Here is a 24,122-nt window from a genome sequence, read left to right on the forward strand (position 1 = left end):
ATGATTACTAGTAGTTTGACATCAGTACAGGTTTGGATTCAGGTTTTGGTGTCAAATGAGTTATGAAAATACTGTTGGTTTTCAGAGCACTGGGATGTTGGATGGAGAACCCATGTCTCTCTACGAGATAAGAACAGCCTTGGGAACCATGTCTCAGCCTCCCTACTTTGTCCTTAAAATTATATTCTCCCTTCTTGGTCTTCCTTCCCCAAAGAAAACCGGTCAAAAAAGGTCAGAATTGGATTTGTTATTCATACATCTGCATTGATTTAAATACATTACATACAATTTCTACAGTGCATTCGAAGAGTGACACAGGGGCAGCAGCACTCCCAGCCCAGCCTCTACTCCCTGACACCAGGGAACAGGGCTCACGGCCGCAGAGGGATGAGCCGTTCCGGAGGGCCACCAGAAGCCTTCCCTGGCACCCTGGGCCCCTGGCCCTCCCAAAGTCCACATTCAAGGCAACCTGAGCACAAGCTTCAGGAGAGAGTAGACAGGCCAGGGAAGGACGTCCCACACTTTTTTGCCTGCCAGGTCTGGGACTGGCTCCCTCTTACATTGGACCCAATTTCCTTTTGATCACAGAGCTGGTCTGGATCAGGACAATGCACAGACCTGGCTTGGCTGTAGGAAGCCACCAGGCTGCTCTTCAGACTCCTCAGGACCCTGGAGCTGGATGTGCTGGGTCCCCCACTAGCTCCTGCGGTCAGGAGGCAGGTACTCTCTCCAACATGGTTCCCAAGGCCAGAGTTCAGGTCAGCTGGATGGGATTGTCAGGACTGGGCAGGCAGGACCATGCCTCTGTCCACAGGGCATGCATGTCCAGCTCTTGCAGATCTTCTTGTCAGCTGGGTGGAAGCCCAGGACAAGCTGGCTCCTGGGGGCTGGGAGGGAAGGGGAGCAGCAGGCCCAGCTGACAAGGTTTATGTCTCTGCTCTGCATCCTGGGTGGCAGGGGCCAGGCAAGCAGACACAGCCACCATTCTCACTCCCTTTCTTTGGTTGTTTTTCAAACCTTCATGATAGTTTCTTTCCAAGGCTGATTGCCCAGTCGCAGGCTGCCAGAACCACAGGGCATGAACCCAGCTGCCACACAGCCACGGGAATATACCCTTTTTACTCCCTCCTGAGGCCACTCTTTGCTTTGGTGTGGAAAGGGCTTGACCATCTGGCAGGGGTGGGGAGCAGCGGGAAGTGAGAATATGCACTGTGAGGGGACAGGCACTGGTGACAGTGTGAAGGCCTCTGTCCTCAGGGCCCTGCCTTGCTCGAGAGGCCACAGAAAACCAGCATGGGACAAGAAGTCAGGAAGCAAAGGGGAAACTGCCCATCAGAAGGCAGCATACAATGCCCTGTTTCTTCCACCAAGCCACAGTGGTAGCACATGAAGAAATTCAACAACCTAACATCCTGTCCTCTCACGGGCCGAGACTCACCCCTAGGTCCTCACAGGGACCCACTCTGGAGCCCAAACTGAACTCCTAAGCTGAGAGTTGGGAAGACAAACATTTAAAAGAACAGGGGAATGAATCAGAGGGCTGGAACCAAGGACTCCAGAAGCAGGGCTGGACAAGTCCACCCAGAGAGCACTTGCTGTTTCCAGCATACACTCGGGCCGTGCATATCACCCTTCCAGGCTGGGCGTCAGTTTCCTGTCCAGATAGGAATGCTATCCTGTCCAGCCCTTCTCGTGTCTGCTTGAGTGGCAGGCGAGCTGCAGCAGGGCAGAGTGCAGAGGTCTGTGCCTCGGTTGTGTGCAGAACCACGGGGCAGTGCACACCAAAGCCTCCTCGCCGTGAGGACATGGAGGCTTGCAGCCAGCCTACAACAGTGGTGGGAGGAGAAAGGGAAGATTTGGCAAAAACCCAAAGGAAAGGTGGGCCTCCTGTCTGTCAGCGCTGCGAGTGCTCCTCTGACATAAGCAACTGCGAGGTACCCGAATGTCTGTCTATGCAAATTTAGGTCTAGATTAAAGGATTCTACATAGGAGGATCTGGGGATCTGCTACAAGCATTTAAGTTTGTTTTTGTTGGTTGGTTTTTCTGATGCAGAATATAACAGGGAATTTTGCAGCAGAGCAAGGTGTCAGGGAAGGAAGGGACTTTCCCAGCCTGCCACCAGGAGACACTGGAAGGGAGATGCTCCTTTGCAGGCCCCTGGACTACAGGCACGGCCCTCCAGGGGCACCCAGCACTCAGAAGGGCCCAAGGGCACTCACTGTCCCTGACTGTGCTTCTCCCTGTGCGTGGGAAAGCCCTGGGGGTGGCGAGCAGAGAGGGAGGGCTCTTCAGGGCGCTGCTCTCCACCAGCTCCTCTGGCTTTTCCTGCACCTGGCTCCCCAGGCCTCCTTCCAGCCCGAGTCTCAGACAGCAATTCCTTTGCCTGCCTCTAGCGCTACCACCATGAAAAGAAGGGCTTCCGACTCTGAAAGCTCTGTGTGTAGGACTCGCTGGCAGACCGCTGGTGAGAACGGGCTGTCTCCACGATCACGGGCGGCATCTGGACGAGGTGCAGGGGGCTCTTGTTGTCTTTCAGGGCCTGGCTCAGGTTTAGGATCTGCAGTGAGAAGAACGAGCCGGGTAAGGGAAAGCCTGGGCACCCCAGGTCTGCCTCTGAAGGGACATCAGCAGAAAGAGCTCCAACAGATCGCTAAGAAAGCCAAACACTTCAAGGGAAAATCAGATGAACAGGCAAAGTAGGCAGACAAAATGGCAATAAATAGAAGGTAGAAGCTTCTCCAGTCATTTAAAAAAACACAAGCGGGCCAGCATCATGGTATAGTGGGTAAAGCCGCCAGCACTGCCGCCTGCAGTGCTGGCATCCTATATGGGCGCCAGTTTGAGATCTGGCTGTTCCACTTCCGATCCAGCTCTCTGCTATGGCCTGAGAAAGCAGTAGAAGATGGCCCAAGTGCTTGGGCCCCTCCACCTACATGGGAGACCCAGAAGAAGCTCCTGGCTCTTGGCTTTGGATCAACACAGCCCTGGCCATTGTGGCCGTCTGTAGAGTGAACCAACAGATGGAAGACCTCTCTCTCTGCAACTCTGCCTTTCAAATAAATAAATACATCTTTGAAAAAACACAAACAAATGCCACCTATTGTTTGCCCTTCCAGTTAGTAAAGCTATGGCTCTGCCAGAGCTCCAAGGTTTTTTTTAAAGATTTATTTATTTTTCTTGAAAGTCACAGTTACACACAGAGAGAAGGAGAGGCAGAGAGAAAAAAAGAGAGAGGGAGGGAGGGAGGGGAGGAGGGAGAGACAGAAAGAGAGAGGGAGAGACAGAAAGAGAGAGAGAGACACAGACAGAGAGAGAAAGGTAGAGACAGAGAAAGAGATCTTCCATCCGCTGGTTCACTCCACAGATGGCCCCAACAGCTGGAGCTGCATCGATCCAAAGCCAGGAGCCAGGAGCTTCTTCCAAGTTTCCCACATGGGTGCAGGGGCCCAAGGCTTTGGGCCATCTTCTACTGCCTTCCCAGGCCATAGCAGAGAGCTGGATGGGAAGTGGAGCAGCCGGGTCTTGAACTGGCGCCCATATGGGATGCCAGCACAGCAGGCAGCGACTTTACCTGATGCCACAGCGCCGGCCCCAAGCTTCAAGATTTAATAGGCACCCTCCCACATGGCTGTGGAACAGTCTGTCACATATGCAAGTTGACAATAAGAGCTTAAAAATGAACGGACTCTCTGACTCAGCAATTCCTTTAAAAATTTTTTTTTTAATTTACTTGAGGGGCGGCCCTGTGGCGTAGCAAGTTAAAGTCCTAGCCTGAAGTGCTGGCATCCCATATGGGCACCGGTTCTAGTCCGGGCTGCTCCTTTTCCAATCCAGCTCTCTGCTATGGCCTGGGAAAGCAGCAGAAGATGGCCCAAGTCCTTGGGCTCCTGCACCTGTGTGGGAGACCTGGAAGAAGCTCCTGGCTCCTAGTTCGGATCGGCACAGCTCCGGCCCCTGCGGCCATCTGGGGAGTTAACCAGCGGATGGAAGCCCCCTCTCTGTTTCTACCTCTCTTTGTCACTCTTTCAAAAAATAAATAAATCTTTTTAAACAATTTATTTGCGAGACAGACACATAAAGAGAGCCCTCCCATCTGCTGGTTCACTTCCTAAATGGCTGCAATGGCCAGAGCTGGCCAGACTGAGGCTAGGAGCTGGAAACTCAACCAGGTCTCCCATATGGGTGGCAGGGACCCGATTACTTGAGCCATCACCTCCCAGGGTATGCATCAGCAGGAATCTCGAGTCAGGAGTTAGATACGGAAATCAAACCCAGGTACTCCTGTGTGGGATGCAGGTGTCTTAAGTAGCATCTAAACCACTAATCGAAACACCTATTCTTGGCCGGCGCCGTGGCTCAATAGGCTAATCCTCTGCCTGCAGCGCCAGCTCTCCGGGTTCTAGTCCTGGTCAGGGCGCCGGATTCTGTCTCGGTTGCTCCTCTTCCTGTCCAGCTCTCTGCTGTGGCCCGGGAGTGCAGTGGAGGATGGCCCAAGTGCTTGGGCCCTGCACCTGCCTGGGAGACCAGGAGATCTGGCTTCTGGCTTCAGATCGGCGCGGTGCGCCCACCGCAGCGGCCACTGGGGGATAAACGAACGGAAAGGAAGACCTTTCTCTCTGTCTCTCTCTCACTGTCCACTCTGCCTGTCCAAAAAAAAAAAAAAAAACCATCCCCTATTTCTATATATTTTAATTGCTTGTTTCTTATTCACTAATTTAATTTATATCATTTTCACTGTTATAAACCATACTGCACTGTATTTTTTTTTTTTTAACTAAATGCTTTGTGCATATCCATGATTGCTTCCTTACTCCTTAAAAATGGAATTTCCGGGGGTGGGCATTCAGCCTAGTTGCTGAGATGGCAGTCAGGATGCTCCTATGCCACACCGGGGTACCTGGGTTCCAACCCCAGCTCTGGCGTCTGAGACCAGCTTCCTGATAATGTGGACCCTGGAGGCAGCAGTGATGGCTAGGTAACTGGGCTCTTGCCACCCATGTGGGAGACCTGGATTGAGTTCCCAGCTCCCAGAATCAGCCTCCCAGCTCTTGTGGACACTTAGGGAACGAGTCAGCATATGGCATGTTACTCTGTCTCTGCCTCCAATGCTGTCTCATCACTGCTCCTTTAAGTAAAATGTTAACTTTGGAATAAGTTTAGATTTACACAGAAGTTGTAAAGAAAGGCTACATTCAGTTAAGTAGATAGGTTATGGTCTCTTTCCCTATGCTGATCCCTGCAGGAGAGAGGCTCACTTTACTTTGTTGTGTCAATGGCAGACAGTAAGGATTTGAGTGAGTACCAGTCACGTGCATTGGGAGGAGCTGGATGATCATGGAACCTTAAGATGTCAGGAGGTAGGCGCTGTTCTGGGAACTTACTCAAAAGCAGACAGACTCCGTCTTATCTCACTACCTGTCATCCTGAAAGGCAAACTGGCTGAGTGTGCGTGACCATGTAAACTCCCTGACTGTCCACGAGTCAGCTCATCAAGAGCCAGGCTGCTGACTGCCACCAAACAACCCCACTTGCGATCTTCCAGCTGCAGCCCCAGCAAACCATCTAGAAAGTTTCAAAACAAGTGGCACAAGATCAGATTACCTTTCTGCTTGATTCCTAAAAATGCTCCTCCTCCCCAGTTCCCTGCTGGAACACACCTTGGGTTAGTCCTTGGCTGTGTGGCCAGATTGCAATGCCTATTCTGGAATGAATGCTTGTTTCCTTAGCTTATATTTCAGCCTGCTTCTTTTTTAGGTGATGTGAAAGCCCCTGTGAAGGCACCAAGAGCACAAGATGGAAAGAGACAGAAACGTACTCCTCTGACCTCTTCTAGCCCCTGCTACTCTGGTAACAGCCCTAGCTGGATCTAGTGGGATGGCTGCTGTGATGTTGGCAAAGGATTCCAGAAGATATACAATACAGACACATAGTCTGTATAAGCTTGGAAGGAAGTTTAGTCCCTTATCCTGAGCTGTACAATACCAGAGAACATCATGTGACTTTTGAGGTTTCCAAAAAGTCGGCCAGCAGCGCTGGGCCCTTACATTACTGGGGAAAGGCAGAAAGACCATGATACTGGCATTCAGACAGCTGCTTTTTTTTTTTTTTTTTAAGATTTATTTTTATTTATTTGAAAGGCAGAGTTAGAGAGAAAGAGAGAAAGAGAGAGAAAGATGGATCTTCCAACTACTGGTTCACTCCCCAGATGGCCACAAGAGCCAGGGCTGGGCCAGGCCAAAGCCAGAAACTTGGAACATCTGGACTTCCCACAAGGGTGGCAGGGGCCCAAGCACTTGAGCCATCTTCCATTGCTTCCCCACATGCATTAGCAGGGAGCTGGAATGGAAGTGGAGCTGCCGGGACTCATACTGCTGCTCTTAAGGGATGCTGGCATCACAGGCTGTGCCTTGACCTGCCGCACCACATGCCAGCCCTGTAACTGCAGCTCTTAAAGCCAAAACCTCTGACATCCCATCTCTGGGGAAAATGGGCTCAGCAAGCCCAAGCGGTGCCCTCAACAGAAGTCTCTGCTAAATGGTAGGAAGCAGTAAATGTATTATGGCTGGGAAGACCCATTAATCCTTTAAAGATGTGAGAAGCTGACTTTTCTATATAAAAAAATCACAATCATAATAGCTATCACTACTGAGTTCTTCAATATGCCAGGACTACTCCAACTGTTTAAACTAATTTATCTCACAATAACCCTATGAACCAAATCCTGTTACAAATGGAAAAACTAAAGAAAGAAGAGATTAAGTACCTGCCCAATTCTCACTGTTGGCAAATGGCAGAGCCAGGCTTCAAATCCAGACACACTGATCACAGACTGGCAATCCCAACTCTCTCTACAAACAGGAAGCAGAGGCTCCTGCCCAAGCCCACAGAGCTTGTAAGAGGTTGAGAGGATCTGATTTGGCAACTTGAGGAGAGGGAGCACTGGTTTATCTGCCAATGAATATCCAGCACATGGTGTGACAACAAGCACTGGGTACCATGGAAGAGGCAGGAGACTTGGGATGACCACCCTTCCTCTACCCTGGTTAGGGCAGATCACAAACATGGACGTATGGCACAACTGAAAAGGGCACAAAACACAAGCTTTGCCCATTTGCTCAACAGCAGCACAGAACCCTCCCAGAGCGAGCCCAAAAACCCCTAGAGGGTGTCCCAGGCTTACCTGTCCCCGCATGACAGCAATCTGCTTATGGAACTGGCCCCTGTCAAAACCAGGATCTCTCTGCAAACAGAGAATAAGAAGAGAGGGGACCTGTGGGGAAGGCTCACAGGAATCCATTTTCTCCCCTAATTAAAAACCCTGATAAAGAAAACTTACATAAGGCATGTGGGGCTTGGTGAGTCACCACCCTAAGAACTTCCTGTTTTACAGGTGGGGAAACAGAGAACAAGTAAATATCTTGTTCCATGTCTCCAACTCCAAGCTTCAGCCTCCGCTGAAAATGAGAGCTCTGAGAATACCCTGCAGCCACATGATGCCCAGGATGCTCAGCAGGGCGATGCGTCACAGCTGCTCCTTTCTTTCAACCCTAGCCAAACCGCGTCCCCGGGGAGCCTTGCTTTTCACAGGTTAACCATTCCTTCTTGGCTTGTGTCAGGATCAATTAGAAAAACTGTCAGGAATCCCTCCCTGTATTTCTTAATAATTCTGGGGTTCCCAGGGCTGACCTTGAAGAGTTCGTATAGGTCTTCCTCCAAGTCCTTGACGAAGTTAGGGTCCGATATCTTTGGAAGAATCAGATCTTTGATCTCCTGAGAGAAGGGGACTTTTGCCTGGGGCAACCAGGCCCAGTAAAAAGGATCTGAAAAGAGGAAAGACCCAAAGCAAAGCTGGTGTTAGAATGGAAGTCTCTGAGACTTCTACCACCAAGGCACTTTCAGAGGGAGACCCTAATACACAACAGAAGACTCAGAAGTGCACAATGAGCAAGTGGGGGTAGCAGCGTGCAATACAGATCTGCCCATCCCAGAGCTCCTTTGCAGATACCACATGACCTTCCAGGCTGCAGGCCCATCTAGAAGCAGCCACCTGCCACTGACCCTGGGACGGTCCTTCTTAAAAGGAAGGCGAGTGCTGGAAAGGGGGCTAGAGACCTCCTCATTGTATCCCCCCTCCTGCTTTCCAAAAATCTCTCAAGTATCATGGGTTAGAAATGTCAACAAGGGAGACAGAACACTAGGAGCAGCTTGTCTGTGGAGACACAAACAGGATAAATTATGAAAAGACAGTCCTTACATAGGATGAGAAGAATGCAAGGTGGAGGTGAAAAAACTCATCTTTATGCTTCTAATTTTGAATCACCTTTATGCAGCTAAAGGGAACAGCAGAGGGTAAAATCATAATGGCCTACATAATGGAACAGTTGCCATTTGCTGGCCACAGTGCTGAAGTGCCTGAATTGCATCATTTTAATAACTCTGAAAACAATCCCATGAGAGAGATATTCCTATCCCCATTACACAGCAAGAAGAACAGAGCCTGTCCCCAGCAGTCTGGAGCCTTACATGCCCTCCAGGAGTCGGGATGCTTCAGCGGGAAGGCCAGCCCATTGTCGATGGCCGCCACCTTGATAACAGGCTCCTTCACCACCACCCAGTCTGTGTCCTGCAGAGCAAAGAAAGCTGGTTACTGAGGAGCCCACCTGCCGCAGGCCCTTTCAGCACCCTTGGATACAATCCTTATTCAGCTTACTTGGAGCTGCCCTCTGAAGTGGCTTCCATGTTGTTCTCTGCACTTAGTACATTTATGGCATTACATTTACTTTTCAGTTTTACTTGAAAGGCAGAGAGACAGAGAAACAGAAAGATCTTCTATCTGCTGGTTTACTGCCTAAATGCCCACAACAGCTGGGGCTGGACCAGATCAAAGCCAGGAGCCCAGAACCCAATGCAGGTCTCCCATGCGGGTAGCAGACACCCCTCAGCTGCTGCCTCCCAGGAAGTTCACTGGCAGAAAGCTGGATTGGAAGCAGAGATGGGACTTAAGCCAGACATTCTGAATGGGATACAGGTGCCCTGAGCAGCATCTTCACCATTGAGCCAGAGGTTCCCTCCATTTATGGCAAACTTAACAGTTCATACAAGGTTCTGAGTCCTTTTATCTTAGAAAAGGAACACTGCCTTAGGCGTTGCCACAGTTCTCAGTAAGAATGATAATGACAAAAACAAAGATAACTATAAGCCATTCCTTCCAGGGAAAGGCAACCAGAATCCTGAGCACAGAAAAGTCCGTTATCTCTCAGCCAGGGTCCTTCGGCGTGGACCTTAACTCTGAGTCCACTTCACTGGAGCTGGCCATACCCTCCAATGAGAAGAGAGAACCACAGAAGATAACAGTTGGCTGCTCTCCCCACGGGAGTCTGTTCTGCTTCTGTGACACAGGAATTGAGGGGTCCACATTGTGGCACAGCAGGTTAAGGCACCACACGCAGTGACAGCATCCCATACTGGAGTGTCAGCTGCTCTGCTTCTGACCCAACCACCTGTGAAGGCACCTGAGAAAGCAGTGCAAAATGGCCCAGGTACTTGTCCCTGGCCACCCATTTGGGAGATCAGGATGGAGATGCTGGCTCCTGCCTGGCCCAGATCCAGTTGTTGCAGACATCTGGGGAGTGAAAACAGTGGATAGATCTCTCTGTCTATACCTCTGTTTCTGTCACTCTACCTTTCAAATAAAAATCTTTTTTTTTATTTTATTTTTTTTTTTAATTTTTTTTTTTTTTAAATTTTTGACAGGCAGAGTGGACAGTGAGAGAGAGAGACAGAGAGAAAGGTCTTCCTTTGGCCGTTGGTTCACCCTCCAATGGCCGCCGTGGCCGGCGCGCTGCAACCGGCGCACCGCGCCGATCTGATGGCAGGAGCCAGGTGCTTCTCCTGGTCTCCCATGGGGTGCAGGACCCAAGCACTTGGGCCATCCTCCACTGCACTCCCTGGCCACAGCAGAGAGCTGGCCTGGAAGAGGGGCAACCGGGACAGAATCCGGAGCCCCGACCGGGACTAGAACCCGGTGTGCCGGCGCCGCAAGGCGGAGGATTAGCCTGTTGAGCCACGGCGCCGGCCAAAATCTTTTTTTAAGAAAAGAGTTGAAGATAAAAATAAGAGTTGAATATCGGAGTAGGCAGGTCACTTGCGACAGCCCATGTCAGAGCAACTTGCTCATTATCTACTAGGCTGCACACTTCAAGTTCACTGGTGTCACCCATCACAGAACAGGGACTGTGGTTTCCAGATGCCACCAACAGAATTCCCTAGGGACACCTTATTAAAAGTGCAGAATCCCAAGTTTTGCCTCAGACCTGATGAATCAATTTCTGAGTAAAAGATCTAAAGAATCTGTACTATTTTAAAAATTGTGTATTTAATTTGAATGGCAGAGACAGAGATCTCTCATCCACTGGTTTCCATGTCAAATGTCTACAATAGTTAAAGCTGGGTCAGGTGGAAGCCAGGAGCTGGAACTCAGTCTGGGTCTTCCACATGAGTGGGAGGGATGCAGGTTCTTGAGTCACCATCCACTGTCTCCCTGAGTGCACATCAACAAAACAAAATCAGAAGTGGAGCTAGGACTCTAACCCAGGCCCTTCAACATGGTATTCCGGTATCCCAAACAGCATCCTAACTGCTGTGCCAAATACCTGTGCCTATTTTTAATATCATTCAGATACAAAACTTGAGAGCCACTATTTCAGAAGGAAGTAAAAACACTGTAAGGAATCAAAACCAAGCTCACTCTCCTCCAGGTAGCCTGCCCACTAATTTTTAAAAATGTATAAACTGAGCAGTGACAGAGGAAAGTGTTGAAGATAAAAACAGTGAGGGAAAAGTTTCAGAAGCAGCTTTTCCTTAATTTATGTTCCATGGAACTGTGGTCCATTGTGAGGAAACAATCCACGGTTAAAAAGTGTAGACGAGTAAGGATTTGGCCCAGCCGTTAGGCTGCCCAGATGCCTTAACGGTGTGCCTGGGTTAGATACCCACCTCTGGCTCCTGGTTCCAGCTTCCTGCTGGTGCAGACCTTGGGAGCAGCAGTGATGGGGTTCAAGTGAATGGGTACCTGCCATCTATGTGGGAGATGTGGACTGAGTTCCCAGTTCACAACTTCAGCTCCTATGGTCATGTGGGCATTTGGGGAGTGAGCCAAAGAATGGGAGTGCTCTCTTTTTTTCTATCTGTTTTGCTCTCTCTGTCTCTCAAATGAATTAATAAAAAAAATTTTTTTAATGTAGAAATCACTGTGCCAAACAAAATTAGGTTAATTCAATGCAGTACTCTTCAGATTTTTACCATACTACTATACAATATGAAACACAGAGGAACACAGCATGTAATACATATGCTCCAAACTTACTTGATCTTTCCTTCATGCTGCTGTTTAGAACACAACTATTGGCCAGTGCCACGGCTCACTAGGCTAATCCTCCACCTGCGGTGCCGGCACTCCAGGTTCTAATCCCGGTTGGGGTGCTGGTTCTGTCCCGGTTGCTCCACTTCCAGTCCAGCTCTCTGCTGTGGCCCGGGAGTGCAGTGGAGGATGGCCCAAGTCCTTGGGTCCTGCACCCACATGGGAGACCAGGAGGAAGCACCTGGCTCCTGGCTTCGGATCGACGCAATGCGCCGGTCGTAGCAGCCATTTGGAGGGTGAACCAATGGAAGGAAGACCTTTCTCTCTCTCTCTCTCTCACTGTCTAACTCTGGCTGTCAAATTAAACACACACACACACACAACTATTTGAGAGGTGCGGGTGTGTGTGTGTGTGTGTGTGTGTGACAGACACACAGCCAGATAGAATGGCTCCCATCCACTGGTTCATTCCCTATATGCCCACAATGGCTGGCACTGAGCTAGACCAAAGCCAGGAGCTCAATTCATGTCAATTACTTGAGCCATCATCTTGCCTCCCAGAGTTTGCATTAGCAGGAAGCTGTAGGCAGGCACCAGAGCCTAGTATCACACCCAGGTACTCTAGTCTGGGAGGATGATGCCTCAACCAGTGCCTCAACTGTCAAGACAAAATGCTATTCTTATTAACATCAAATAGAATTTTCCCTAAAACACAGACTGGGAAAAACTATATCAAATACAACCTATTAATTTTAAACACATATGCTTTTCTGATTGTTCTCAATGTATATATTCTCAATGTATATTGTGGGCCATCTTATGTGTTTTGATAATATTCAGATACTCCTCATCATCTTCTTCAAGACAATGGATCAACCTCTTACCCGAGAGCTAGAACTATCCATAGGACAGTCATATTTAATCAGCCAATTGTCGTTGCCTCGATCTGTGAATAGAAATATAAAATTAGTAAGAAAAATTGGGAGGAATTGGCATTTAAATAATGGTAGATCAAATATTTTGGACACTTGAACCAACTTTACCACTAGGAACAACTACAAAATCTGGTTAAAAATACTTAAAAATCTCTTGAAGGCTCTTTAACAAGACCATAAAGAACTTAAGAGTCAAGAGCTGCTCTGCTGTGTCCTGGGAAAGCAGAAGATGGCCCAAGTCCTTGGGCCCCTGCACCCACATGGGAGACCTGGAAGAAGCTCCTGGCTCCTGGCTTCGGATCAGTGCAGCTCCAGCTGTTCTGGCCAACTGGGGAGTGAACCAGCAGATGGAAGACCTCTCTTTCTCTCCCTCTCTTTCTCTTTCTCTCCCTCACTCTCTCTCTCTTTCTCTCTCTCTGCCTTTCCTCTCTAACTCTGACTTTCAAATAAATAAATCTTAAAAAAAAAAAAAAAAGGGTAAAGAGCTAGGAGACCCTGGTTGTATACTGCACAATGTATACATATATTGAAACATCACATGGTATCCCACGTGTGTATACACACACAATTTTCAAAAAGCCTGTTAAATTTAATTTTAAAAAGTTTATTTATTTATTTTTTTAAATAGAGCTGGGAGAGAATAGTAATCCAGAGAAGGGAACCTGGCACTTGTGGCTTCTTTTTCTTTGAGCACCTGCTGACTTGGAAAGAAATGGATGAGAGCAGCAAGCATGTTCTAACTGCCCTTGGCACAAGTGAGACACAACTGTAACTTAGTGACTGATAAGGGAAAGGAGGTCCTGGGAAATCACCCTGAGTGGCTACACTGCTAGTGCCCTTGTTGCTTGTCAATATAACCCTTAGGATTTATATAAGCAACCTGGGCCTTCAGATAGGTCTATAATTTCTGGTAGACACATTACAATAATAAAAAAGAAACATATAAACAAAGAGACAATATAAATAAAAACAAAGATAAACAACACAAAATGAATACAGATCTATGCACACTCCAAAGAATGGAAATATACAGACTTTAAAATGTTCAAGAAGGCGCCAGTGCTGTGGCATAGTGGGTAAAGTCACCACCTGCAGTGCCACCATCACATTTGGGTTTGAGTCTCGGCTGCTCCTCTTCCGATCCAGCTCTCTGCTATGGACTGGGAAAGCAGTAGAAGATGGCCCAAGTGCTTGGGCCCCTGGACCCACATGGGGAACCTGGAAGATGCTCCTGGTTTTGGACTGGCCCAGCTCCAGCTGTCACAGCCATTTGGGGAGTAAACCAGTGGATAGAAGATCTCACTCTGGGGGCTGGCGCTTTGGCACAGCAGGTAAAGCCACCGCCTGCAGTGCCACCATCCCATATGGATGCCGGTTCGAGTCCTGGCTGCTCCACTTCCCATCCAGCTCTCTGCTATGGCCTGGGAAAGAAGTAGAAGATGGCCCAAGTCCTTGGGCCCCGGCACCTGTGTGGGAGACCTGGAAGAAGTTCCTGGCTCCTGGCTTTGATCAGCCCAGTTCTGGTTGTTGCGGCCATTTGGTAAGTAAGCCAGCGGATGAAAGACCTCTCCTCTGTCTCTCCCTCTGTCTGTAACTCTGACTCTCAAATAAATAAATAAATAAATAAATCTTGAAAAATAAAAATAAAAAAATACTCTATAGATGAATTTAACAGCATATCACACTGAAGAAAGAAGTAGTGATTTGGGAGACAATAGCCAAAATAAAGCATACAAGAAAAAAGGATATATCTAACAACATGTAATTGGAATCTCAGAAGGAGAACAGAGAAAAATGGGTCGGAAATAATGTCAAAGAGATAATGTCTGTGACATTTCCAAAACTGACAAAATCTATCAGTGATTCAAAGAACCCCATGAATCCATAAAAGGATAAAAAAATAAAATACTGAGGCATATCATAGTCAAAATGTTGAAAACCAAAGACAGGAAAAACAATCCTAAAAGGAGTACACAAAAAGACAGAACACTTTCAAAGAGGCAACAACATTACTGACTTCATAGAAACCCCATAGAAATAAGAAGATAATGGAAGGCTGGAAAAATTACTGAAATAATTACCAAGCCCAGATTCTATACCCAGCAAAAATATCCTTTAAATATAAAGGAGAAATAAAGATACTTTCAAACAAACAAAAAGTCATGGTCAGCAGACAAAGACTAAAATAGTCTCCACGTCAAAGGGAAACTAACCTAAGCAGAAGTGAAACTCTTAGAAGAAATCACAGGGTAAAAGCTTCATGAAAGTGGATTTGGAAATGATTCATGGATAGAACACCAAAGGCATAGGCAACAAAAGAAAAAATAAAATTGGGCTTCATGCAAATTTTAAAAATTTGTATATCAAAAGCATCAACAGACTGAAAATGCAAAACAATGCGAAGAAATATTTACAAATCATAGATCTGATAAGGGATTAATATCCATAATCTAAGAATAGAGAAAACTTCAAAAATTCAACAATAAGAAAATAAACAAACTGATTCAAAAATGGGCAAAGGACTTGAACAGATTATTTATCCAAAAAGATACACTATTAACCACATGAAAAGATGCTCATCGTCATTAATCAGTAAGGAACTACAAATCAAAACTACAAAACATCCTCTCACACCCACTGGGATGGCTACTGTCCAAGAAAAGTAAGTATTGGTGAAGATGCAGAGAAATTGGAACCCTTATAAACCTTATATGGTAGGAAAGCAGAATGGTACAGCTGCTATGGAAAACAGAATGGTGGTTCCTCAAAACATTAAAAATAGAACTACCATATGATGCAGCAATATCACTTCTGGGTATATACTAAGAAGAACTGAAAGCAAGGTCTTGAAGAAATACTTGTACACTCATGTTCATAGCAGCATTATTCATAAGAGCAAAAAGGTGGAAACAACCCAAGTACCCACTGATCCATCCAAGCAAAGTGTATGCAACATAAAATGGAACACAAATAGTGTGTTAAAAAGGAAGGAAATTCTGACATAGACTACAACACAGATGAACCTTGAGGACTTTATGCTAAGCAAAACAAGCAAATCATGCAAAGAGAAATACTTTATGATTCCACTTATATGACATATCCATAGTAATCAAAAACACAGAGACGGGGCTGGCTCTGTGGAACACCGGGTAAAGCCACCACCTGCAGTGCTGGCATCCCATATGGACACCAGGTCAAGTCCTAGCTGCTCCACTTCCAATCCAGCTCTCTGCTATGGCCTGGGAAAGCAGTAGAAGATGGCCCAAATCCTTGGGCCTCTGCACCCACTTGGGAGACCAAGAAGAAGCTCCTGGCTCCTGGCTTCAGATGAGCACAACCCAGCCATTGTGGCCATCTGTGGAGTGAACCAGTGGATGGAAGACCTCTCCTTCTCTGCCTCTGCCTCTCTGTAACTCTGCCTTTCAAATAAATAAATCTTAAAAAAAAAATCACAGAGACAGAAAGTAGAATGGAGAATTATTATTTAATGGGTATACAGTTTCAGTTTTACAAGATACAAAGAGTTCTAGAGATGGGTGGTGGCGATGGCTGTACAATAGGCTGAATGAACTTACTGTCATTAAACTGTACACTTAAACATGGTTAGGATAGGGCCGGCGCCGTGGCTCATCAGGCTAATCCTCCGCCTTGCGGCGCCAGCACACACCAGGTTCTAGTCCCGGTCAGGGCGCCGGATTCTGTCCCAGTTGCCCCTCTTCCAGGCCAGCTCTCTGCTATGGCCTGGGAGTGCAGTGGAGGATGGCCCAAGCGCTTGGGCCCTGCACCCCATGGGAGACCAGGAGAAGCACCTGGCTCCTGCCTTCGGATCAGCGCGGTGCACTGGCCACAGTGCGCCAGCCACAGCGGCCATTGGAGGGTGAACCAACGACAAAAAGGAAGACCTTTCTCTCTGTCTCTCTCTCTCACTATCCACTCTGTCTGTCAAAAATAAAAATAAAAAATAAAAAATAAAGAAAGAAAAACATGGTTAGGATAGTACATCTGATGATGTGTGTACTTTACCATAATAAAAAAGACAAAATAACAGCTCCAATAAGGCATGAGTTTAGACTTTTGTCCTCAATACATGTAGATTTTTTGCATTGGAAAAAAAAATATTTTTAAATCGTTTACCTACACCTCTACCTCAGGAAGTACTGTTTTGGAAAAGCCAGGAGTGACCAGGGACTAAGACCAGCAGGTCTCCACACACACAGGCTTCAGATCCATGGGTTCAACAAGGTACAGATCAACAGTATTTGGAAAACATACGTTTGCACTGAACATGTACAGATTTTTCTTCCCTAAACCATACAACATAACTATTTCAGTAGCATTTACATTCTCTTAAGTATTACAAATAATCTAGTGACAATTTAAAATATATGGGAGGGGGGCTGGCACTGTGGTGTAGCAGGTAAAACTGCTGCCTGCAGTGCCAGCATCCCTTATGAACACCGGTTCCAGTCCTAGCAGCTGCACTTCCGATCCAGGTCTCTACTATAGCCTAGGAAAGCAGTAGAAGATGGCCCAAGTGCTTGGGCGCCTGCACCCACGTAGAAGACCTGGAAGAAGCTCCTGGCTCCTGGTTTTGAACTGGCCCAGCTCTGGCCAATGTGGCCATTTGAGGAGAAACCTCTCTCTATCTCTTTCTGCCTGTGCCTATGTAACTCTACCTTTCAAATAAATAGATCTTTAAAATTATATATATGGGAGGGTATGCATAGGTTTTTATATGCAAATAGTACACGGTTTTATATAAGGGACTTGTATCCACAGATTTTGGCATCCTTGGGGGGGTCCCAGAACCAAACCCCAGTGGAGACTATGGGACAATTGTACTCCTCATGATTCTGTGAAGAGCCAGGTGTCTCCTGTCTGGGGCCAGAAAAAAGGTTAAGATAAAATATAAATACTAGCTCCAGGCCTTACCACCTCTAGTAGCCTAACTACATGTGTCTGGACACAAGTGTCTGGACAAAGCTCAATCCAGAAAAGTATTATCTGAGACTTGCCCCAAATGACCATGACCCTTCTGGCTTGGGGAAGAAATTCATGCTGACAAGTCCCTCTGCCTCCCAGGCCCCAAAAGCCTCCAGTTCCCTGTGGCCCCCATGATCCCAGCTGAGGGCATGGGATCACCGGCAGCTCCTCACCAGTGTTGCGGATGATATAGTCCAGCACCACCAACCGCTCAAACTGCAGCAGGAGTTGCCGGTTGGTGTTCTCCGGGAGAGGCTCTGCTTCAAAGCGCCGCAGCCAGTAGTCTGCATCTTTGTAGCCTTCAACAAAGATCTGGAATGAACCGACCTGGAACCAAGGCGAAGGAACAACAGTCTTTCCCTACAGCCCACATCCACAGTCCCCAGGAGTAAGCCAGGTGCTCACGAAGGCACTAAGAATTCTTAATAGAAGAGGAACATTTTCAAGATCCGTACTTGTTCCCCACCTTTTCAGTACAAGAAAAGGGGGTATGGCAGTGGTCATCCATCCAAATTAAAGAAGTCCCTCCTACGGGTCCACAGGGGCAAAGTGAGGAAGCGAGGTCACTAGAGAGTACTCCCCAGACCTCAGGCCCTTCACAGAAACGAGGACGACAGCGCCTCAGGCAGGCTATTCCCATGCCCACATCCAAATCCAGACACACCTTCTGTTACCACTGGGATGACCATGCCACTAAAAAATCACCACTGACAGGCCAGCGCCATGGCTTACTAGGCTAATCCTCCGCCTGCGGTGCCGGCACACTGGGTTCTGGTCCCGGTTGGGGTGCTGGTTCTGTCCCGGTTGCTTCTTTTCCAGCCCAGCTCTCTGCTGTGGCCTGGGAAGGCAGTGGAGGATGGCCCAAGTCCTTGGGCCCTGCACCCGCATGGGAGACCAGGAGGAAGCACCTGGCTCCTGGCTTCAGATCAGCACAGCGCGCCAGCCATAGCGGCCATTTGGGGGGTGAACCAACTGAAGGAAGACCTTTCTCTCTGTCTCTCTCTCTCTCACTGTCTATAACTCTCTCTCTGTCTCTCTCTCTCACTGTCTCTGCCTGGCGAAAAGAAAAAAAAATCACCACTGATAAGCCACAGAAGCACAAGCTATACCTTAGGTGGTAGCCCGATACGGTTAAACCGCTGCCCCACTTTTGGCACTTTCTCTAGCGCAAGCCGCTTGCCCCTGGACTTCACCCTGTCAATGGCACTATAGTTGAAGGTCTCGCTGGCCAGGTGTACCACCTACAGTGGAAAGAAAAGAGATACCTGGGTTAGAGTCAAGCTTAAGGAACCAGAACACTACGGCAGAGAATAGCTACATGCTTATCAATATTGTTTCTCTTCCACCGCACAGAGAAAGATGGCATTTCTCAGCCTTCCTAGCATCTAGAATAAGATGCTGATAAAGTGATGTAGGCAAATCACCTCCAGGCCTGCCCCAAAAATCTCCTATGACCCTTAGTTCATATTTCCCACTCTGTGCAGGTGGAAATGAAGGGTTCTAAGTGCAGAGTCTCATCACAGAAGATCCCCACCTTGTCACTACAGGAATGACATGGGACCTAGGAGAACTGCCAAATGGACATGAACCTGAGACATGAGCAAGAAATAAACTCCTACTGTATTAAGCCACTGAGATTCCGAGGCTTTTACAGTAGCTAGTGAATTACCCTGACAAATGCAGTCACCTTCTGAGTTAGAAGACTAAGCCTAATGCCTATTTTCTTTCCAGATAAAAACAAATTGTAATTTACTCTACATAGTTTTATGTCCTTTTGAATTTTGTACTTTCTGCAATTATTCATATTCCCAAAAAGAAAAATAAATGTTATAATTAGTTTTCATTTTTAATGGACTGCCCTATTTCGGCAGAGACCGTACCTGGCACCTTCACAACAAACTAGTAATAGTAGCTGCCTTGAGCAGAAACTGAGTGGACAGAAGTCAGCAGCAGGAGGGAGGCTGGATGTTCTGTGTCCTCTTCTGTGCCCTCTGGTTTTTACACGGAGGCCTGCTTTGCCTATTCAAAAGCGACTGCTTCAACGCTCATCCGTATTACACCCGACTGTCCAGCTGCAGTGATATCACTGTAACCCATACGTGCTTCCATGTTATCCACTTGCACATTGAACTTCTCTCCTAAAACTAATGAGGGGCAGGTTCTGCCATAGCATTAAGACACCACTTTGGGGGGCTGGCTCTGTGACGTGGCAGGTAAAGCTGCCACCTGCAGTGCTGGCATCCTATATGGGTGCTGGTTCAAGTCCCAGCTGCTCTCCTTCCGATCCAGCTCTCTGTTATGGCCTGGGAAAGCTGTAGAAGATGGTCCAAGTGCTTAGACCCCTGTACCCACATGGGAGACCCGGAAAAAGCTCCTGGCTCCTTGCTTCAGAGCAGCACAGACCTGGTTGTTGCGATCATCTGGGGAGTGAAACAGCAGACGGAAGACCTCCCTCTCTCTCTCTGCCTTTCCTTCTCTCTATGTAACTCTGAATTTCAAATAAATAAACAAATCTTTAAAAAAAAAAAAAAAGACACCACTTTGGATGCCCACATCCCACTCTGGATGCAAACATCTCATATCCGAGTGCCTGGGTTCAAGTCTCACCTCCAGTTCCCAACCCATTTCTTGAAGAATCTGCAGTTTCTTCATAACGTGCATTGTCCATGAACTTTTTGAAGACCCCCTATATGCATGAATTGCAAAATTTCTTGTACAAAATAAATTTATCTTTTAATTCCATTTTCTATAACTTTTTGAACTACCCTCATTGTAATAAATATCTAAAATCAAATTTCTTTCTTTCTTTTTTTTTTTTTTTTTTTTTTTTGACAGGCAGAGTGGACAGAGAGAGACAGAAAGAAAGGTCTTCCTTTTGCCGTTGTTTCACCCTCCAATGGCCACCGTGGCCGGCGTGCTGCAGCCGGTGCATCGCGCTGATTCAAAGCCAGGAGCCAAGTGCTTCTCCTGGTCTCCCTTGCGGGTGCAGGACCCAAGGACTTGGGCCATCCTCCACTGAACTCCCGAGCCATAGCAGAGAGCTGGCCTGGAAGAGGGGCAACCGGGACAGAATCTGGTGCCCCGACCGGGACTAGAACCCGGTGTGCCGGCACCGCAAGGCGGAGGGTTAGCCTATTGAGCCACGGCGCCGGCTTCTAAAATCAAATTTCTAAGAAAATTATTTTCCTAAGTCCAACACAACTAATCGTTGTGCCCATGTACATTTAAGGCAAAACAATTCCCTCCTATTCATTCTACCACCCATCCATACACCCAGAGTTAACAGGGTACGTAAAAAGGATATGCAGAGCGCTGTAACAGGCCCTTCCCGCCTTACAAATCAGAGCACTCAGGTATAGGAATGCAGGACAAAGGGCTTTCCCAAGGCTCCCTTGCCAGATTCCGCAGTGAAAACCTTGGTTTCTCTCCAGGCATAAACCACCATTTTTTCCCCTTTCAGATTTGTTTGTGATCATTCTTCCCAACAAACCACTTTTTCTCTATGACTAATGAAACTATCCAAACCTGCAAACTCACAGGAACAGCCCATGAGAATTAAGAGCCCTATTATTAGAAGCTGTGTAAGGTGAGTCCCATTTCCACAGTGACAGATGCTCTCATCAAGCAGAAGGAATCCTGCCACAAGGGTGGAGAAACAAGAAGAAGTCAGAGTCCTCTTACCACCCAGCAGCTGCATGTTAAACTTGCAAAATTCTGTCCCATCTCAGTCTCACAGAAGACAAGTATACTTGCTGTCGCTTAGGCCTCATTAAGGTTCTCTAACATGGAAGGAAGACTGGAGATGGGAAGATAGGGATTGCGGGAGTGACATTCATGATTAGAATTGCTTATAAAACGGCCGGCGCCACGGCTCACTAGGCTAATCCTCCGCCTTGCGGCGCCGGCACACTGGGTTCTAGTCCCGGTCGGGGCGCCGGTTCTGTCCCAGCTGCCCCTCTTCCAGGCCAGCTCTCTGCTGTGGCCAGGGAGTGCAGTGGAGGACGGCCCAAGTGCTTGGGCCCTGCACCCCATGGGAGACCAGGATAGGCACCTGGCTCCTGCCATCGGATCAGCGCGGTGCGCCGGCCACAGCGCGCCTACCGCGGCGGCCATTGGAAGGTGAACCAGTGGCAAAAGGAAGACCTCTCTCTCTCTCTCTCTCTCTCTCTCACTGTCCACTCTGCTTGTCAAAAAAAAAAAAAAAAAAAAAAAAGAATTGCTCATAAAACGTCCACAGGCTGTGTACTTTACACGGGCTAGTTTGTGTAATCTTGATGTACGCTCTACAAAGTAGTAACTGTGTTCCCATTTTTAGAGTGAGGAAACAGCCTGGGGCATTAAGTGACTTGCTCAAGGATCACACAACTAAAAGCTGCAGAGCCGCTGCTTCTCAGACACGGAATTCAGAGCAGCAGCGCAGCAGGCAAGCTTGGCGCCAGAGGCAGTCTTCTACTGCCCAGCAGAGGAAGGAAATTACACAGTGATGAGCAAGGAGCATTTAAAAGAGTTTCTGGAATCCAGGAGAGGCCTAGTAGGAGGATTTCAGGTTAGGCAGGAAACTTAGGAGCATTACGTAAACTAGGTGCTCAAAGTGTGCTGTTGAATTTTGAGCACACGCAGAGAAAATTAAAGCATCAAGGGAAGGAATCAGCTGCATGGCCAGGCAATGAATGAGATGTCAAACGGGAACTGCAAGCCTGGTGAACATTCCCTCCACTGAACTTAATCTGGGCTATCTTTGATACTATTTCTCACAACTGTCAAGACACGCATTCACTGACCCAGCCAGTACTGACACTAGGAGGAGGGAATCTCAAGACGAGGTCTCTGACCTCTTCAGACTTACAAACTAGCTGGCTAATTGTTTGGAATTTACTGGTAAAGGGGCAAATACTGTCAAACATCTAAGATAGTCACATATTCTTCTAAAATACCCTGAGAAAAGAGAAAACATGGGTTTGAAGGGAAGTTCCTATCTGCTGATCAGTCACTTTGCTCACAGAGTCTGAGATCTAAAACCTGTGAAGAAATCCTCAAGCAGGGGTTTTTGATCTAGGGGCATGGTCCCCAGAGGGTCCGTGGACGGCCCTCAAATGGTCTATGAACCATCTTCCTGAAGCTGTATACAAATCAGCGATTGGAAATACATGTATGTTTCTCTGAGAACCAGATCTACAGCTGTCATCAGATTCTCAAAGACAGGTACGACCTGGAGCCCTGCAGCCACCTCTGCAGCCCTAGGGCAGACTTCAGGGAGCCACAGACCCCACAGTGCTGGTGTATTCCCAAATGTTCATAACCTGCCCAGGAGATTCCTTCCCCTTATAAGCCTTGCAGTACAGAAATTCTTACCCTGGTATCCATAAAACTCCTCTGAAGTGTATCAGTTGATTCTGTATTGAAGCATATCTGGTGGTGGGGGAGTAGAGATGGGTCCAGAGCTTTCATCAGAACCTCAGTGAAGTCTATAGCACAAACAAGGTATGTGCAAATCCATCCTATGCCGGCATCTGCCTGGATCTGGGACCCCTATTTTGATATAATCAGACAAGTCCCATAATTCCATAGCCAAAAAATAGGTCAGGGAACTTCCACATCAGCTCCCTGGAAGAGTTTCAGTTCAGACCCTTACTTCAACCTTCAACCCATCCTAGTCCTTCTTGCCAGACCTTGCCTAAGTGCTCCATTCTTGACCAAATCCAAATGGTGGAATGGTCCAGAAGTCTAAAAGAGTGAGCTGCAAAAGCAGCTAGATTTCTAACCAGCTTGTGTTTACCCAGGATCCAAGGGCAGAGGGAGCCCATAATTAGAAGTACGTAAAGGGGCCAGCACTGTGGTGTGGCGGGTAAAGCCGCCGCCTGCAGTGCTGGCCTCCCATATGGGTGCCGGTTCAAGTCCCAGCTGCTCCACTTCTCATCCAGCTCTCTGTTGTAGCCTGGGAAAGCAGTGGAGGATGGCCCAAGTCCTTAGGCCTCTGTACTCATGTGGGAAGACCCAGAGGAAGCTCCTGGCTCCTGGCTTCAGATCAATGCAGCTCCAGCTGTTGTGGCCAATTGGGGAGTGAACAAGCAGATGGAAGACCTCTCTCTCTGCCTCTCCTTCTCTCTCTCTGTAACTCTTTCAAATAAATAAGTAAATCTTTAAAAAAAAAAAAAAAAAGCAGCACATAAAATTCCTGAAACTGCATGCAAAAATTGTGTATCCTCTCAGGATAGTTTTTATCAGATGATCAAATAATGAGCTTAAATCCCTACTATTGGCTGGTGCCGAGGCTCACTAGGTTAATCCTCCACCTGTGGCGCTGGCACCCCGGGTTCTAGTTCCGGTTGGGGCGCCAGATTCTGTCCTGGTTGCTCCTCTTCCAGTCCAGCTCTCTGCTGTGGCCCGGGAAGTGTATCAATTGATTCTGTATTGAAGCATATCTGGTGGTGGGGGAGTAGAGATGGGTCCAAACCTTTCATCAGAACCTCAGTGAAGTCTCTAGCACAAACAAGGTATGTGCAAATCCATCCTATGCCAGCAAGGATGTCGGGAAGGCAGTGGAGGATGGCCCAAGTCCTTGGGTCCTGTATCAGCACGGGAGACCAGGAGGAAGCACCTGGCTCCTGGCTTTGGATCGGTGCAGTGTGCCGGCTATAGCGGCCATCTGGGGGGTGAACCAATGGAAGGAAGACCTTTCTCTCTGTCTCTCTCTCTCACTAACTCTGTCTGTTAAAAATAAATAAATAAATAAATAAATAAATCCCTATTACTATCAAAAAAAAAAAAAAAAAAGGCTGAGAAACGCAGCATCCAAGCACAAACAGTCCCCACTGGACCCAAGGATCCACTAGCCCCAAGTAAC

The 24,122-nt window shown here is 47.6% G+C and overlaps 1 protein-coding gene across 2 annotated transcripts in view; it reads right to left on the bottom strand.

The window, feature by feature from the left end:
- Nucleotides 1-232: 232 nt before the first annotated feature.
- PI4K2A (phosphatidylinositol 4-kinase type 2 alpha) overlaps nt 233-24,122 on the bottom strand; it is a 33,825-nt gene continuing 9,935 nt past the window's right edge. The window contains exons 3-10 of one of the 2 annotated variants that reach the window (XM_062215116.1): nt 22,631-22,807; nt 18,388-18,519; nt 17,452-17,605; nt 12,245-12,306; nt 8,525-8,624; nt 7,688-7,821; nt 7,182-7,241; nt 233-2,558 (exon numbers count right to left, since the gene is read on the bottom strand). In XM_062215116.1, the coding sequence (XP_062071100.1) occupies nt 2,397-2,558; nt 7,182-7,241; nt 7,688-7,821; nt 8,525-8,624; nt 12,245-12,306; nt 17,452-17,605; nt 18,388-18,519; nt 22,631-22,807 (981 nt within the window). In that variant the 3' untranslated portion in view covers nt 233-2,396. The remainder of the gene's footprint in view (nt 2,559-7,181; nt 7,242-7,687; nt 7,822-8,524; nt 8,625-12,244; nt 12,307-17,451; nt 17,606-18,387; nt 18,520-22,630; nt 22,808-24,122) is intronic. The other variant, XM_062215117.1, reaches the window with a different exon arrangement.

The sequence above is a fragment of the Lepus europaeus genome, chromosome 17 (genome assembly GCF_033115175.1).
Source record: "Lepus europaeus isolate LE1 chromosome 17, mLepTim1.pri, whole genome shotgun sequence".
NCBI classification, from domain to species: Eukaryota; Metazoa; Chordata; class Mammalia; order Lagomorpha; family Leporidae; genus Lepus; species Lepus europaeus.